At 41.0% G+C, this 19,108-nt stretch overlaps 1 protein-coding gene across 2 annotated transcripts; it reads right to left on the reverse strand.

Moving 5' to 3' along the window:
• Positions 1 to 605: 605 nt before the first annotated feature.
• Positions 606 to 13,539, reverse strand: AMACR (alpha-methylacyl-CoA racemase). 2 transcript variants are annotated; one of them, XM_063086606.1, is made up of 5 exons: positions 13,255 to 13,539; positions 11,143 to 11,286; positions 9,883 to 10,043; positions 4,654 to 4,840; positions 606 to 1,307 (listed from the first exon to the last, which is right to left on the reverse strand). In XM_063086606.1, the coding sequence occupies exons 1-5, from the start codon at positions 13,511 to 13,513 to the stop codon at positions 898 to 900; spliced, it is 1,161 nt and encodes a 386-aa protein (XP_062942676.1). In that variant the 5' UTR covers positions 13,514 to 13,539; the 3' UTR covers positions 606 to 897. The 2 variants fall into 2 exon arrangements, with proteins under 2 accessions (XP_062942676.1, XP_062942677.1); XM_063086607.1 differs by lacking the exon at positions 9,883 to 10,043 and having other exon boundaries at positions 1,192 to 1,307.
• Positions 13,540 to 19,108: the final 5,569 nt, after the last annotated feature.

The raw sequence follows: 19,108 nt of genomic DNA on the forward strand, positions 1-19,108 counted from the left end.
AAGAGACAGCAAGTGATGAAGTGGCTGCTATTGTAGACAGGGTCAGGAGAGGACTCTCCATAGGATGACATTTGGGCTGAGGCCTAAATGAAGAGAGGGGTAAGCCAAGGGACTACTGGGTACAGAGGGAGACATGACAGGAATGGAAGCAGGAGACTGATAAGAGAGGAGCAAGCGCCTAGCAGGACTTTCAAATGGATGATGGTGCAATTTACTGAGAAAAAGAGGCACAGTTGTGTGATGCTAACAGGCAGCCACATGGAGGAGTCAGGTACCCAGTAGAGCAGTCTAGAAGGGCAGTGGGAGTTATCAGAAGGAAACCTCAAGAATATTTGCTAATATTCCAGTCCAAAGACACTGACTGAATGATTTCCTTGTCAAATTAAAAGGGTCAGACTTTTCCATCTAAGGTCATTCGTTTTAGTAAACAGTAGAGCTGAAAATATTTCAATGAATCACAAATTGTGACTGAAATGGTATTTAAATGACGTTCTTGAAAGCTTTTCACAAACTTAAAAGCACATGTACATTTTAAGGGAAGAAAATTTATTTAATAAAAATGCATTATATTAATTCATTTAAAATATACATATATAAGCATTTTAATATCAACAAATTCATGATATCAACATTCTATCAAGTAAATTGGAAGGCAGAAAAACTGCCACAATTTAGTACAAGTACACAAAAATCCTAAATTCCTAAATCAGAAGGCCTGATGATAACTATTTTCAGAATTCAATCATTAGTGTGCAATCAGAGTCTCTGGCTGTTTCTTGATTAAAATAGTTGGACCACTGCAATACTGTTCTTCCATGTTTTCATGCATACAATTTTATGTATTATTCTATTCTGTAAATGCAATATTCAAATTCACTTGAACTGTGGGCCTGAAAATTAGAGATTAGCTTTTAGTTTATTACTTTCAATGATTTTATCTGAATAAAGCTGATCAATCTCTTCCTGGTTGAACCCAAATTCCTTAAGTATCTCTTCAGTGTGTTCTCCTAGTAATGGATCCCTTTTGGAAGAAGGTATGGCTGGAGTGCCCAATAGCAGAGGTGCAGGGCGGGGGCTCATGCCCTGCTCCTCATCAGTAATAAACGAGCCCCGTTCTTTGTTATGAGCATGATGGACAACCTCTTCAAAAGTCAGCACTGGGGTCACGCATGCATCTGTGCCATCAAAGATCTGACACCACTCTGCCTTTGTCTTCTTTGCAAATACATCTGCAAATTTCTTCTTCATTTCTGGCCAGTCAGTCATGCTCATTTGATGGGGAAGTTCATCAGACTTTAGTCCAAGTCCTGAGAGGAAAATGCAATTTTTTAAATTATTATGCTTTGCAATCAATGAAAATGAATTTTGAGCCTACCATACTGTCCCAAATAAGATATTTTACAAGGGTTTCTCAAATGAGTCAAGAGAAGAATTCAAAGTCTATTTGAAGCTGGAACCAAAGGCTGGAGAGGGGAGAGGTAGGAAGGGTAGTAGGACTTAAAGCAGACTTGTCAATGCCAAGATTTTATTATTTACATTTCATCAAAAATGCTCTATTTTTAATGGCCTAGTTTCTAGAAATTGATTTCTTCCCTCTGAGAAGGTTTAAAAAATTTTTTCTCAGGAGGTTATCATCTGTCATATCGAATTAAAATAACCCCACACTTTATATAATGTACCTAAAGCCTATAAAACATAAAATTTAAACAATTTTATACATATGACTATCTCAGTTTTCAAAGAAGAAGCCTAAAGAGAAGTGATTAAATTCAGGATCGCAGTTTTATAAAATACTATTCATTTCTCTTTATTTTGCCAAAATAAAAGCTCAAAAAGGGCTTTGAACTAGGAACAAAGGACTTATAAGGGAGCCAAAGACTCATCAAGTCATTGTTCCTACAGCAATCGTGACAGAGAGTTAGCCAGCCAGTCCACAGTGGGGCATGCACACTTTTCTCTCAGGCATGGAAGGGCCTGACAGGCCCATCAACACCACAGTGCAGAGAACGTGAAGCACCCACCTGGGATTTCACAGGAAGGATGGCTTCTTTAGCTCATGACCTGATCTGTGCTTCTTTTATGGACTACATGAGCCTACTCCTGCAGATATTCCTGAACTCCAGTGCTGATTAAATTACACCCAAAGGGCCACTTTACAGGGGTATGATGTAAATGTCACTTTTCTTCCCTCATATCAGGATTTTTAAATATGGATGGCTAAGTGTCAAAAGACAATAAAAGACCCTTTTCCTTATGAATAATATTTTAAGTTGAAAAGTACAATAACAAATGAAAAATTCACTAGAGGGTAATAATCTCAACAGCAGATATGAAACGGCAGGAGAAAGAATCAATGAACTTAAAGACAGGTCAACTGACATTATCTAGTCTAAGGAAGTAAAAAGAATAAGAAAAATAAACAGAGCCTCAGGAACTTATGAGACACAATCAAGCATACCAACACATGCATTAAATGAGTCTCAAAAGGAGAAGAAAGAACAGAAAGAATCCTTAAAGAAATAACATCTGAAAAATTACCAAATTTGATGAAAAACATTAATCTGCATATCCAAGAAGCTAAAGGAATTCAAGTAAGATAAACTCAAAGATCCACACCTAGAACTAATAAACAAGCTTAATAAGGTTGTAGGATATATGATCAATATACAAAAACCAACTGCATTTCTATACACTAGCAATGAATAATCTGAAAATGTCTCCACTGACAGTAACATCAAAAAGAATAATATTCTTCAAAATAAATTTAACCAGAGAATTGCAGGACTTGTACACTGAAAACTACAAAGCATCACTGAAAGAAATTAAAGAAGACCTAAGTAAATGGAAAGCAATCTATGGTCATAATCAAAAGGCCTAATATTGTTAAAAATGGCAATACTCCCCAGATTAATGTACAAATTCAACATAATCCCTATCAAAATCCCTGCTCCCCTTTTTACAGATATTGGCAAGCTGATCTTAAAATTCATATGGATGCAAGAGACCCTGAAAAGCCAAGACAATCCTGAAAAAGAACAAAGTTGAAGGGCTCATATTTCCCAATTTCAAACTTACTCCAAAGCTATAGTAACCAAGAAGTGTAACACTGGCATATGGACAGACATATAGAACAATGGAGTAGACTTGAAAGTCCAAAAATAAACCCTTACATTTATGGTCGATTGATTTTTTGACAAAAATGCCAAGAACATTCAGTGAGGAAGGAATAGTCTTTTCAACAAAGGGTGCTAGGAAAAGTGGACAGCCCTATGCAAAAGAATAAAGTCGAACCCCTAACCTCATCCCATATACAAAAATTAACTCCAAATGATCAAAGACCGAAATGTGAGAACTGAAACTATAAAACTTTTAGAAGAAAATATTGAGATGAGACTGTAGAGCTGGGAGTTCTCTGAATTAATTTATGTGTACTAAAGGATAAGTAATAAAAAATGTGCTAATAAAGCTCACATATATGTCATTAGAACTTAACAGTAGCTGTAGAAATTGTTCAGAACTCAGTCCAACAAAATTTTTTCAAGGAATATATTTTATCATTGTCATTTAGAAGTGCCTGTGAATGGTGATAATAAAAAGCTGACTAAAGTTTAGTCAACTATATTATTATATTTAAATTCTCTATATAACTATACAAGGTTTTTGTAAGGTTCAAACTCCACTGTACTGTGTCTCTGTTGCTTTCTGGGACTCTGCACCCAAGGCATGCTGCTCCCACCATTTGGCCTTTCATATAGCATTGTTCAGTCCAGAATTTTAAATTAAGTCTCTGTTCTTAGTTTTAATCTCTGGACAAAAAGGTACCCTATATAATCCAGATAAACCATTCTGTTCTTAATTTTTCCAACTATATTTGAGTTAGTGCTTTCTGATTCTTGCAAAAACAATCATTCCAGCTATATGTAAATAACTTTGAGTAGTATATTGCATCGGAAAAGCTACCAAACGTAACAATGAAACCGCAAAGTAGAAATATAAATGCATTATGGTCAGCTTTTCAGATCACTTTGGAGTATATTCTAAAACTTCTTAGATACTACATTATCTGTAGAGTGAACTTTAAATTCAAACCTTTCTGAGGGACAAAATAACTCCAGTCCAATCATTTAATTAGGGAAGAAGAGATCCCAAATTTTCCTGCTAACTTGTGGCAACATGCAAAAAAGCAAGAATCTGCAAGAAAGGTAAACTGCAAGGCATCAAGTGATAGTAACCTATTCCAACAGAATATCATTTGCCAAAGTTTCTCTATGCTCTGGTGACACCTAACAGTGAATTACAAGAGACATCTATCAAGGATCAGAAGCCAGTAGATCATTTTTTACAGGGAAGAATAGGATCTGGGCACACAAAAGCAAAGTAAATATACAACACTACAAGGGAAGAAATGTAATAAAAGTACTGAACATCACATAAAAGGGATTACTATTTTTTTAAACCCTCAGCTATTTTATAGACCAGTAAAATTACCTGTCAATTTAAAAGATGAGGAAAATGGCCCACAATGGCTACAATTAAGCTAATTAAAAAGTGCATACATAATAAAAAAGCATCATGAATTTCAAAAGGTCCCCAAATAGAGGCTAAAGAACATCCACAGAAGGGCTGTGGGGGAGGCACATGAAGGTTATCCACCTTTGATCAGCAGCTCGTAGAACTGGGGTTCTATGGCTCCCACAGCCATGAACTCCCCGTCCGCCGTCTTGTAAGTAGTGTAGAAAGGTGCTCCGTCGTCTAATAGGTTCTGTCCTCGAGGTTGTTCCCATAGACCCAATTTTTGAGTTTTCCACAGAAAAGAACTTAGATATGCTGTTCCTTCCACCTTTGAAGAAGCAGAATGCAATACAAATCCAGATAACTAAGTATAAAAGCATGATTAATTTATATTTAGGGTTTTTAAAAAATATCTGTGTAAAAATGCTTATCTCAGAGTATAGAAGATTGTAACAACTTCTTTGGTATTTCCAGAAAGTGAGTGAGAGTGGGTTTATGATAAAATAACAACTGGCTGCACTATTCAGTTCAGGAAATACAGTAAGACTTAGAAGAAACTACTTCTGTTCTTCTTTTCAAGTAATACTGGTGAAATGTTACTGGTGATAATTTTTGAAGCTAGATGAGGGTACATGGAAGTTCATTATACTATTCTCTCTACCTTTATATATTTTAAAAACGGCTAGGATAAAAAGTTAAAAATAAAGCAAAAGGGTTTTTAAAATCCATCCTCTGATCTCAATACTTATGAACACATACACACAAATATAGCAAACATCATATTTTAAAGGCTAATCTCATTATAGTTAAATTTCACTTATTCTAGCTTGACTACAATCCCAAGAAAACTATATTTGAGTATTTAATATATTATATCTTTAATAATCACTAGAAAGTTGCAAAATAAACATAGCAATATGGGTGGTTGGTTCATGGATTTTGTGAGTCCAGACAAACTAGTTTGGGAATGCCACCTTCCCACTGAGTCATGAAGTGACAGGAGTGGATTCACATGCTCAGGCTCAAACTCAAATGCTGGATACGCAGGACTGAGGAGAAGGCCGTCAAATCATCCTTGCCTCAGAGGTTACCATTGAGGGCCTCACTCCAATTGCTGGTGGAATTTCTCACAGTCACTGGCTGTGAAACGACCACAAAATATATTTGGATACAAACCAATTTACCCTTTTAACTTGAAATTTCATGCACACCTGAATGTATGGCTGTGACATCTGTCATCACCAAATAGCTGAGTTCATGTAAGTGGCTATGGTGATGCTTTTTTTTGAGACTGGGTTACAATCATAGAGCGTTCCCACATTTACACACACATACATACACACATACATAATGACATGCACACATACACATACATATATATGTGCACTATTTAAAATATATCCTATGTTTATACGTTGTTATTTAAGTACGTACACATTTAGGTGTGTCCTATACCAAATTCTGACACATCAGAGACTCAATCATTAACATTTGTTATTAGACCTTAAAATAAAGCTTCTCCCCTCCAATTTTGCATAAATTTGACATTGCAATTGAAACACTATTAAGAACTTTTGTTCTGCAGGGATCTTTTCCCCTCCTAATCTGGGCTTGCTCATACAAAACCAAACTAGTTAGTGTCTACCATAATAAGCAAGTGCCTGCTTTCTGCTCAAGCCTTGCTGCTGTCAGAGCCTAAGAATTAATGGGGCAGTAACAAGTGAGCTCAAAGCAACTGGGGTGTCATACAGTGCTACACAGACTTCTGACAGTTTTGAACATGCTTATCTGACTTTCATATTCAAGCCAAAGATCGTGAGAAGTTTTTAGGTACTGTAGCGAGTAAACCTTGAAACAAAATATTTCTGTTCTGCCTCATCATAAATGAAATGTAATCTGGAACTTTAAGCAAGATACTTAACTATAGGCATTCCTAACTAAGGTCGGTGACTCAGGATTTCCTAACACTGGGCCAAAACAAAATGTAGTAAGAAAATGAATACTAGAAGTGATAAGACTCTCATCCATAAGCCCTAATTTTAAGTGTCTGTGCTTATCAAAACAGCTTCATTGGTCTGACAGCATAATATGTAAACACTGACTATGTAAACATAAAATAGATTTATGCTAATACTCCATTTAATCTCCTTTATATGCTGGATGTCCTGATGAGACTGTTGAAAGCAGATGTACTAGCAGACTTGGGTCCTCTGGACCACTCAACACACACACACACACACACACACACACACACACACACACACACACACACACACACACACACACACACACACACACACACACACACACACACACACACACACACACACACACACACACACACACACACACACACACACACACACACACACACACACACACACACACACACACACACACACACACACACACACACACACACACACACACACACACACACACACACACACACACACACAGGCTATAATCTAGCCCTACCTTTACCCAGCATCACAGAAGGATATGGGACAAGAGACGCAGGCATGGCAGTGGCTACTCAGCACACGGCCTCTCCTGTGCATGCTGCCGCCACAGACAAGAGCCCCCAGACACAGAGAAACTGCAGCCTCAGTTTCCACCCACCTTTATCCTGTTCTCATCAGGAAGACCAGCAGCCTGCATGCCAACTCACAGCACCCCTGGGGCAGGTGCACTCCCCTAGATTGGGGATAAATACAGCTAAACAGACCCCACATTCCACAGTTATCTTAAATCTACAGTTTCTTAGGAAACAGCATATGAAAGGACAGACTTCAGGTCTTCACAGGTGGGCCTGGGTCAAGGATGCTGGGGTCAAAATAATGTGAAAACTACTGGCCTATAACAAGGTGTCTGCCTCCCCTACAACTGTTTGTGTCGCAAGGATTCCCAGCAATGAAGTCACAAATATGATTTACTAATCCTTTTGGCCTTAAGTAATTAGTGAACACTCACTCTCCCCTAATATGAACATGAGCCCTAAACAAAGTTTATATTTTCACATACACTAAAACCTTACTATCTTCTAATTTATTATGTAATTCTGATTAGATACATTCTGATGAAAGCAGCAATCACCTTTTGTTTACATTTGACAATAAAAAATCAATTGGCTGTCTTTACTAAATTATTCAAATTACTACTAGATAAGAATGTACTTTAATTCTTCAAAGGCCCTATGTTTGTGCTTAGCTCATTCCTCTTAGATCACAGGGACTGTACCCACAGGGGGCAGGAGAGGGAAGTGATTGACTGGATGGGCTACAGGGTCAGGCTGCCTGCGCCTGCTGCTTCTGATCCTTCCCAGCCACCTGCTTTAGAAGAAGGCAGTCAACCTCTCTAGCTTTCACACCTCCAGAGCCATATCAGAGTGAGCATATCTCCCTCAGGAAGTAGCGTGGGCCACGGAGGGAAGCTGAACATGAGGCATGGAGCTTGGTGGCTGGTGGGCAGCAGTGTAAAGCTGCCACTGCTATTTCATGCTGCGACTCTGCCATGCTGATCCAGGAGCTGGACATACAAGACAAATACTTAATAACTATGCTCCTGCTTAGTTATTGTATAGTATAGTATAATGAACACATATAGTATACTAGTATAGTATAATATAGTATAATAGTATAATGAACACATCAGACAGGGACATGAAGGACAATGTGAGATGTGCCCTGATGAAGTATCACAGGTGGACACAGTACAGGGCTAGGCATGATTCACCTGTGAGGAGAAGGAGGCGGCCAGTCAAGGCTCCAGAGATGAGGAGATTCTGGTAGGAAATGGACTTTGCAAAGGTCACTGGTGACCCAATCCAATTTACACTGCTCAGTCTTTAAACTCCTGAGGTGTCCAATAACATCTGACCCTTGGACCATTCCTTTTTTCTTGGCACTTTCTCTCTCCTGAATTTCCATGACAACACCTCCTTCTGGATTTCCACTTAGCTCTTGAAGCCATTGCTTCTCTTCTTCCTGGACAGTCACTCCTTAAATGCAGATTTTCTGTTCCCACCCCTAGTGGACCACATGGTCTCACATGGCTCCCAAATGATTCCCAAATGACTCCAAAATCTGTTTCTAGTGCTTAACCTCAAGTATCCCATCTGAAAGGCACTTCAAACTTGAAATGACCAAAACTGAATTCTTTTTCTTCTAAAACAAATAATCACAATAACAAAATACAGAGTGCCTGCTCTATGCCAGGCACTGTTTACAGACTGAAGAATGGATGAACTCATTTAATTCTCTAACTATGCTATAAGGTAGATACCATTATTATCACCATTTTACAAAGGAAACTGAGGCACAGAGACGTTAAGTAACTTACCCAAGATCACAGAGCTAGCAAATGGCAGATCTGGGATGGAAGAGGTCAGCTAGCAATGTCTGTGCTCTGGACCACTGCTCCACGCTGCCTCATCCTTCAGCAGTCTTCCCCCAGGGTGCCAGTGACACCATCCACCAGGTCATCCAAGCCAGAAATGGGGGGAGGGAGAGCCCTTCTTGATTCACCCCTCTTCCTTCCTGCTAATCCATCATCAAATCCCAGTAATTTTACATCTCCAATATCCCTTAAATCCAAACCCACCCCACTATTAACTGCTTTAGTACTTGCCCTTACGACTCAGCAATAACCCAGTAAATGATCTCTCTGCCTCCAATCTTGTCTGCTTGAAATCCATTCTCCATCCTACCTTCAAATGTTTGTGAAGAGGTAGATGTGCAGTGGTGCTCGGCTGGGCTCCCTTACCAACTAGCTGTGAGGCCTTGGGCAAATGTCTATGCTTCAGTTTCCTCCTCTTTATAATAACAATGTATTCCAAATGAAGTCATTGTTTTGAGGATTAGAAGAGATCACACAGGGAAAGTGCCTAGCAGAGCATGAGGCAAGCACTCAATGTATGACAGGGAACAAACAGAAGCACTGTGACATAGGGACATCCCCTCCAAAATGCAGCAGGAAAGTCTAGACAGGAATGTCCATTTGACTTTAGCATCCTTAAGAATCTTCTCTTCCTGCTGAGAGACTTCTTGAACTCAGTTTCAAATAAAGATTGCTTGAAAACTATATTCTAAGCACAAGAGATAATTTGGGGAAAATTATTGAATTACAACATAGGAATCAGATGAGTCACAAAAAGTTGGGAGAATTGACTCCACAGACAGAAGATCAAAATGTGACACTCTGACATATACAAAGGATATGAGACTATTTTAAAGAAAAGGATATCCTTGGTAGCTTGGATTCAAACTTTAAGTTTCATTTATCTCCTTGTTCAGAAAAGGATTTGAGGCAGCCATATATCACACTTAGGAACAAGTGGGAGGCTAATCATTTCCCCCAATTAATACTTACCATGTTTGCATCAATGACCTGACCTTTGCCAGAGCGTGTGCGTTCAAAAAGAGCCATCACGATGCCCAATGCGCACATGAGGCCACCGCCACCAAAGTCTGCCAGAAGATTCAGCGGGGCATATGGATTCTCACCACTTCTGCCAATTTTTGATAGAACACCTACATCATCAAAACCAAATTTAACATCTCCTTTAAATATAATGTCTCTTTTAAATGAATACATGAACGTCTTAGAGGAATAATCAATCTCTCTAGTCGTTGACCTAAGTAAATACTAATACATAATACTTTTCCAAATCTGAACCTATTCAGCATACTTATGACCAGGCTTTCCCTCAACATAGGCTCCTTTTTTTGTTGGTTTTTTCCTCGCTGGAACTGTATTCCAACTGACATTTTCAAAATTTTATTGCTGTTTTAACTCATGAGTTTTTTTGGGGGGGAAATGATTACTATCATTTATTTTGTGTCTTTAAAATGATATAATGCACTTTTATTATTATTAGAAAGAGATGCAAGAAAATAATTGCACACAAGAAAAAGAAAGGGATTAACTTTAAAGCAGACATGAAAAGCCAATTCTATACTCACTTTCTTCCTCAGTCTTTAATATGTACTCACAGAAAATCTGAGACTTCCTTTAGTCAACAACACAGAGTTCTTATAATTCGAGAATCAGGCCATTTTAAGACATGTTCTCACAGGCAAAAATTTTAATGAAGTGATACTAGGACCTGAAAACCATGGACTTTTTCTCTTGCTCATAGAAGTCTAAAATGATGACTCAGGCAACAATTCTCAATAGGGGAGGGGAGGCTGTCACAATCAAACTCTATCAACATTTTCAACCTATGAGCATTCCTCAAAAAGTTCATGGAAAAATAGAATTAAAAAAGAATATGAATCTTTCCATGAACTTTTTGAAGTACCCTTGTGTAGAGTAACCATCCCTACCACCACCAAGTCTCTTACTTCCTAACAGGAGCTTGTCTGAGAATTGACTACACAAATGTAGTAAATGTTACTAGCAAGAATTTATTATCCCTCAAATAAGTTAAGATGGGGGGACAGGAGGTGGGAAGGTTGAGAATCATTGTTCCAAGAACCCAAACCAACCCATTTTAAATAACCATGCTCTCCTTATTGATCCTGACAAATATTACATCTGCACCTTTAAAAATTCTTGTTAATCAATGTAATTGTAGATTTTGACTGAGAACAAATAAAAAGCATAGAGAAATTATTATTTTTTTCAAACCTGAGAGAGCCAAATAATTGATATCATGGCCAGCTACCCTGGAGAATCTTCCTGACTGTCCAAATCCACTCAGCCTGGCATAGATAAGCTTTGGATTCTCCTGCTGTAGAATCTCTGGGCCGAGCTGGAGTTTCTCCATGACACCTTAAAAGAAAAGTAACAAATTTTTTAGGACAGCATGAATTGAGGATGGAGGTAATCCCTTCTCTGATGCAAACACAAACTAGCACTCTTGCAAGGAGTATTAATAATATTTGTTGTGGGCTTTTAGCATGTTTCCAGCAGTCAAGGACTCAACAAGTGAGACCATTATTTCTGGAATGTGTGGCCTCTGCCCCAGGACACTATTTCTTTTGACACTTCCCTAAATCCCTCTAGACATATCGAGGCCTACTCAATCCCTAAAGTAGGCACCTCAGCCCTTTAGTCAGTCCTTTTTCTCTGTCTATGCCCACATCAGTGCCTACCACCTCCTCATGCTGCACATATAGACGTACATACCTGTCTTCCTCATGCTGCACTTACAGATGTACATACCCCTCTTCCCTATCAGCTCAAGAACTCTTCTGGCAAGATTCACACCTGCTCTGTTTCCACAGTCCCCTAAAGTGCCTAGCATCAGTACTTTTACAAAAGAGGCTCCGTAAATATCCATGGGGAAAAAAGTTAGAGTAGCACCTTAGAGCTCTTAAGCTATCAAATATAGTATCTATTGCATGAACCCAGGTAACTGGCACCTGAAGTCTCCTAGGATTAAAATATAATCAAGATTTCATAGTAAACTCACTATCCTCATCCTCCTAAGCTTATGATGAAGCACAAAAGAACTCTAGACATCTAGCCAGATAAACACCAGCTAAAACCCCTTGGCTCTACCTTCCTCCCTCTTACAAGACCTTGGACAAATTATTTAAACACACCGAGCCTCCCTTATCTCCAAATGAGGCATTATTAAATGATGATATACTGATTATTAAATTATTATTGTTACAATCCCCAAATACAGCCGTGAGAGTTAAATGAGTTAACACATTTAAATGAGCCTGGTGTACTGCAGACATTCAATCCATTCAGCAGACATAAACTGACTTTCTGTTATACACCAGGCAATGCTTTGGACTTGTACTTGAGCAAAATTATTCGGGCAGCTGTCTGAGAACGTATGGGAGTGGTACTAGACCCAAACACCAGTTTTTAAAGGCTGTCACACCAGTGTCATGGCAGCTACAGCAGGTATGGAGAGAAAGAATCCGGAGTCTGGAAAGGAGGAAGAATGACTGGATTAATGATCACTGAAATTGGGTGGAGTGAAAGGAAGACTGGAGTCAAGGATGAAGTACTCATAAAGGTTTCTGATTCAGGCAACTGGGTGGATATTGGTTCCATTCACTGACATAAATAATACAGAAGGTGGAAATGCCATTCTAGGAGAAAAGAAGAAAGGCTGTTTAGGACTTGTGGAAGTCACAGTGCCAGGGCACGGCCAGATAGAGATGTATAGGACCTCTGCATATCAGCAGTCTGCGGCTCTAAAAGACAGAGCACAGTTATAGTTAGATATATAGTTATATTTTTACTCGCCTAAAAAACGGCAAAAGCAATTGGAATGGATAAGGTGGCTCCAGGGAGCAGAGTACTAAGTAAACGAAGGCAGGGCCTGCTGGTCTGGGTCCACAGATGGCTTTAGAGGGTACATCACTCCCCAAACGGTAGCTGAATTATTATGTACCTATATGCAGTTTTCTGGGGAGAGAACGTACGGCTTTCACTAGATTCTCTTAGGGTTCAAGACCCTAGAATAAGAAAGGCAAATACAGAAGGATGATCAGAAAGAAAGAGGAACCTGGAGTAGGAGACAGACAAAAGGAAAAACGGGGCAACAGCAGAATCTCAGATTCCAAGTCGTGGAAGATGTCTCAAGTGGCGAACGATCATCAGCACTATCAAATGCCATGGAAAGGCCTAGAAAGGCTGGGACGCACAAGGGCTCACGTGACCACTGGGCAAAGGGGTGGCGGGCGCATCCTCCATCAACGGCCAGACTCCCTCCCTCGTGCGGAACCTTCCCCTGGTCCGGCCCGCGAGGGCGCTGCGGCGGGGCCGGAGGCTCACCGGGGCGGAAAGGCTCCAGCACCACGTCTGCCCGGGAGCACAGGCGCCGCAGCACGGCCGCTCCCCGCGGCCGCTTCAGGTCCAGCACCAGCGAGCGCTTGCCCCGGGCCAAGTGGCTCCCGTCGCCGGGGGAGTCGCGCCGGTCCACGCGCACCACCTGCGCCCCGAAGTCCGCCAGGACCATACCGCAAAAGGGGCCCGGCGCCAAGCCTGCCAGCTCCACGACCCTGACGCCCCGCAGCGGCATTGCGCCTTCCATCCCCAGGGGGAGGACCAGAGGACGGCGCAGCCCCGGCCCCGCCCCGCCCCGCCCCGCCCCACCCGGCCGCAGTCTCCCGGGCGCCCTCCCCGGGCGTTCTCCTTCCTCGTGCGCCTGCGCGCGGTCGCGAGTCTGCGCACTGGCGCCACGTCCGCTCCCGCTGCTTTCCTTTTCTTCCCGCTTTCAAAGTCCTCAATCGCACAGTTGGCGTTGGGAACCCTGGCTTGTCACCATCCTATCAGCCATTGTGCCACTGGAGCCCCTACTCTTTCCCGGGCCTAAAGAAGTAAATAGGTAAGTACCGAAGAGCGATGCAAAGGCATTTCCTTCCTTAGGCTGCAGGTTGTCTCCTTCACGGCCCTGCGTCTTAGCAACCTACACTATCGATGACTTCATCCAGAAACGGCTCGAGAGACCTCCGAGATGCGCTCATTTTGAGTTACAAACTTTGTGGATTACATGTCTTGGAAAAGAAAAAAAAAAAAAAAAATTGAACTGCACTAGGGAAACGAATACCAGAAGAACATCGAAAGGAGAGGTGCTCATCAGAACTAAATGAGAGTTTTAAAAAATATTTTTGATTTGTCACCTGCCATTTCTGCAGATAATTATGGTTTTGAGTTTTCAATTTCAATGCACGATCTTTAAAAAATAAATAGATAAAGCTAATAATCACAAATAGCCTATTTTTACAGATTGTTTTCTCTCTTCTAGGTATAGTTTGTGTGTAGGTGGCGTAATATAATTTTTGACAGCTCTAGGAATTTGAATAGAGCCAGAATTGGGTGCCAGAGAAATCTCTGCACTAATTCTTTGTTAGTGAGGGTTTATGTATTTTGAGGCAGGTGATAAAATGGAAAGCAAAACTTGGCACAATTGTAATCAAGATCTTTTAGGCAAGCTTGAGCTAGTCTCGTTGAGTGTTAGAATTATTTCATGGCTCTTGTGGCTTTCCTTGTGAGGGGTTCCTCTGGTTTCCACCAGAGGCAGGCACCTTCTCTTTGCTTCCATTTCGGAATGTCTTCCTTGTCTGTCTCTATCCCATGTTCCTACCTTTGTTCAAGCTTAAAGTTCTTTACCCCCACCTCTTTTGTTTTTATTTTGAGAAACTTAAAAGAGAAAATCACAAAGAATGATATAGCCTACATACAGATTGACACATTATACAGTTTGACACATTAATATTTCATCCAAACAGTACAGATACAGCTTAACACCCAGGATTAGAGTCACATGAATCAGAGATTTTACCCAGCATCAAGCTTTACTAATAATTTCAAAGATACTGGTCATAGAAAGGCTTCCACAAAGCAGAGAGAGGTCTAGGAAATGTCACATGACTCTACAGGTCCTTCCTTCCTGCATTGGACACTTACCCTCTCTTACAGGCTTAATCATGCGCTTACAAAATTCATATGTTGACGTCCTAACCCCCAATTCCTCAGAATGTGACTGTATTTGGAAACATGGCCTTTAAGGAGGTAATTAATATAAACTGAGGTTATATGGATGGGCCGTAATCCAGTATGCCCAGTGTCCTTATAAAAAGAGATTAAGATACAGAAAACAGACCTAGGGGCAACCATGTGAAGACACAGCAAGACCAAGTGAGGACATTTGCTATCTGCAAGACAAGGAGAGAGGCTTCAGAAGAAACCAAACCTGCCAACACCTTGATCTTGGACTTTTAGCCCTCAGAACAGTGCGAAAATAAATTTCTGTTGTTTAAGCCACTCTGTCTGTGGTATTTTGTTATGGCAGCCTTAGCAAACTAACACACCCTCCTCTGACCATAGTTATAGATGAGGTCTCTAGTAAGGGTGTCAGTTTACCTAACAGACTTCATTTTATCTCCCAAGAGTTGCTTAGCATTAAAAAGAAAAGAAAAACACTTTAGACAACATAAATTCAACAGAGTTCAATTGAGCAAAGAACAATTTGTGAATCCAGCAGCCACCAGAACCAGAATAGGTTCAGAGCATCTCCGCTGCTGCTGTGTGGTTGATTAAGATTTTCAGCCAGCAAAGGGGAAATGCTGTACAGAAAATGGAAGTGAGGTACAGAAACGGCTGGATTGGTTACAGCTTGGCATTTGCCTTATTTGAACACGGTTCAGACAGTTGGCTGCCTGTGACTGGTTGAAGTATGACTGCAGTGATTGTCAGCTATTTGGAAGCACACTTCTAAGTTAGGTTTTCAATTTGTTTATGTACTAAGACAGGTTGTGGTTCATATGTAAGAGCCCAAGTGTGTGAGTGTGATGGCTTTCTCAGACCAAATTTTAGTTTGATTTAACAATTCCCCCATTTTGGTCAGTCTCTCAACTTTGACAGACTGACCAAAACTTTGGGCATTGCTGCCACTCTGTGTCACCATCACAAATGACTTATTTGGTCTCAGTGTGGAATTCACAATTCATCTGTGGTCTTAGTATGGAGTTCACCAGTCTCAACATCACACCAGTTGACCAATTCTTTATGTTATTGCTGATCTAGTGGAAGGGAGACTGTTTGATATTTGATGGATGGCTATACACAAAACATTTAAGAGAAACGGTGCACCAGGAGGACTGTGATGACAATCTAAAGAATCAAAGTGTACTCCTAAAACAAGAGTTCTCATGAAATGAACCGAACCAAAACAAACAAGTCAAAGTTCAGGCAATATATGCAAGTCAACAATATTTGAGTCTAATTGGTCATAGTCCTTCTTCAGAGGATGGTAGTGATTAAAGATCATAGTTCACCGTAAAAATGGCCTGATTTCAAGGGGCATTTATTTTTGTTGTTAGCGTAGTAACACAAATCATAATAATCTGGAGACTTAGAAGAAATATAAAGATTAGAAAACCTTGGAAAATCCAAGTTTGCCATCCACTGTTTAGGATGCCTGCACACCAACTGTTAACTGCTTCTATAAACACATCATGTGCTCCTTTCTCTTGAGAAATTTCCTTAATGTATTTGGTGGCAGTGTCTAAGGAAACAGCAGTAGCAGCCACCTTTCTAATTAAGCTTTCTGTAGTAACAAAATCAGGGGAAAGATAGGTACAACATTCAGTTTTGTTCAGTACCAAAGATAAGCCCCCAACTTGAGCAAAAAGGAGATCTATTGCTGCATGATGTTCCATTAAGTGTTTTTGTTGAATGCATATGTTACCACTTTCGAAGAGTGGCTTCTACCTATGTGAAACCCTGGGAGGTCTGATTGGCTACCAAATCCAAGATTTTCCCCAATTTATGGATTAGCTTTAAATTCCATGCAACTGGTACCTCACTACTACTAAGAATGAGCCCCAAGGAACTCCACTGGAATCTTTCCTCAGAAGAAATTAGCTGATCTTCATCTATTTCAAGGTTGGTGCTAATTTCAGTTGATTGTTTTGGCCTCTGATCATAGGAGCTATTATGGGCAGTTTCAGGGGAGGCTATCCAAAAGGCAGGAGCAGGCCAGGCCAAACAGCAAGATCCAAACCAGCAAGGAAGCAGAATGGAAAAAGGAGATTTCCACAGACCCAGTGTAGGCCCTCAGGAGTTGGAAAGGAGGGCCATCTAATTACATTTGAGCAAGAGTCAGTTAAATCTGTTTGTCCCTAAATATGCGTAGCATCCGAACAACATCCAGTGGTAAATTTACTTTTCTAAGGCCCTTTTATAGCACACTATAAGGGCATATAACCACATTTGGGAAAAAGAAGGAACCATACTGGATTTAATCTGGTGACATTATATAAACAATTACTTGTACCCACATAGGTAATTCCAGATCTTGAGTGTATGATGCCTGAAAGCACAATATACCTTTTGCAGGTATCACTCTGATAGGTTTCATATATTTGTAACAATCAGATTATTAATTGGAAAAGTCAGAGTGTTGTTTATAATGAGTTTGGGAAAGCAAATAGGAGTGATGTTTAGAATATCAAGGATAGCTTTTCACTCTTCCTTTGGAGTTTCAGGTTAACTCTCATTGGATATATGGAAAGGCAATGGTATCAGTGGAATTGTTTCCTGAATTTTTTTTTGGTATTAGCCCACAAACCCAACAATTGCTCTGGTTTTGTGCTAAAGCATAGCTTGAGCTAAAGCCATCCACTGGTTATGGTCCCATGGATTTTCCTGTGGGGAACAGAAAACAAATAGGACAGCAGGAAATGAGGGAAAAACAAAAAAAGAGCATAAGCCTTTCATGATGGCAGAGAAATCTTGATCCATATTCTTGGGAAAGCTGTCCATGTTGTCTGCTTCAGGGGAGAAATTTCCCTGCTCAGTTTTACCTTAAAGTCTGCAACAGGTACAGTTCCAAAGTGCAGAGGGGCCCTTTTGGATTGTGAGATATGGACCCAAGATTCAAGGCCCTGAAGCTTCACTGCATTGTGGGTGGTGAGAAGAACTTGATGTCTCCAGCCATGGCCTCATAAGGGAGGACCCCAGTCTGAAAAACCCCATTCCCTACGACATTTTGGCCAGAAGGGGAAACTTCTCCTAACTAAACCGCTCCCTTCCAGAGAAGCCATCAAGGAACTTGCACCCATGGTCCTGCAGGATGCCTCCGAGGATCCAATTGACCATCCTTCCCCCATCCCTGTTACCCCTAGGGTTCCCCCACCTTATCTGCCCTCACCAGACTCCACAGAGCTTCTCAGTCTCCCACATACTCAGAGTGGTACCCCTTACCAGCCAGATCACACTTCTGCTCCTTCTGCTCCCTCCTCTACTCTTCCCTTGCCCGCACCTTTACTTCCACTTCAGCAGGCTTCCCTCCTACTGGGGACCCCACAAGATCAAGCCCCATTCATGGTGTATGTCCCCTTCTCCACTAGCGATCTTTATAATTGGAAGAACCAGAATCCTTCCTTTTCTGAGAAACCCCAAGGTCTCATCTCCCTCTTGGAGATTATGTTCTTTACCCATCAGCCCACCTGGGATGATTGCCAGCAACTCCTGCAGACCCTCTTCACTTCTGAGGAACATGAGCACATTCGCCGTGAGGCCTTAAAGACCATTGTGGGCAGAGATGGACAACCTTCTGATGATCCTATCCATCTCGAGCATGTATTCCCCCTTAGCCAGTCTAACTGGGACCCCAACACTGATCAAGGTAAGGAGGCCCTTGATCAGTATTGCCAGACTCTCCTTAAGGGACTCTGTGCAGCCACCTGGAGACCCACAAACCTTTTGAAGGTGAGCAAAGCAATACAGGGACCAAGCAAGTCCCCCGCTGCTTTTCTGGAGCACCTCAGGGAAAGTTATAGAGTCTACGCACCTGTGCACTCTGAGGCCCCAGAAAACAGGCATGCAATAAATATTGCCTTTGTTACTCAGTCAGCCCCAGATATTAGAAAGAGACTTCAGAGACAAGAAGGATTTGAAGGGAAACTGTTGTCTGAGCTAGTTGAAATAGCCCAGAGGGTCTATAATGCCAGAGATAGCCCAGAAGAGAAACAAACAAAAAGAATAGCTAAGATAATGGTGACTGCACTTACCGAGTCCCAAAGAGCTACAACAAAGGGACCCAGGGGTATGGGACCTCAACCAGGACAGAAGGGAAACTCCTCCGGAAGGCCCAGGGCCCCCCTAGAGAAGGACCAATGTG

The sequence above is a fragment of the Cynocephalus volans genome, chromosome 2 (assembly GCF_027409185.1).
Source record: "Cynocephalus volans isolate mCynVol1 chromosome 2, mCynVol1.pri, whole genome shotgun sequence".
Taxonomy (NCBI): Eukaryota; Metazoa; Chordata; class Mammalia; order Dermoptera; family Cynocephalidae; genus Cynocephalus; species Cynocephalus volans.

Coding starts and splice junctions, on each gene's coding strand:
- AMACR (XM_063086606.1), bottom strand. CDS start 13,513: ATGGAAGGCGCAATGCCGCTGCGGGGCGTCAGGGTCGTGGAGCTGGCA. Junction 10,044..11,142: donor CAATTATTTGGCTCTCTCAG/GTTTGAAAAAAA, acceptor TTGATGATGTAG/GTGTTCTATCAAAAATTGGC. Junction 4,841..9,882: donor AGGTCATTGATGCAAACATG/GTAAGTATTAAT, acceptor GCTTCTTCAAAG/GTGGAAGGAACAGCATATCT.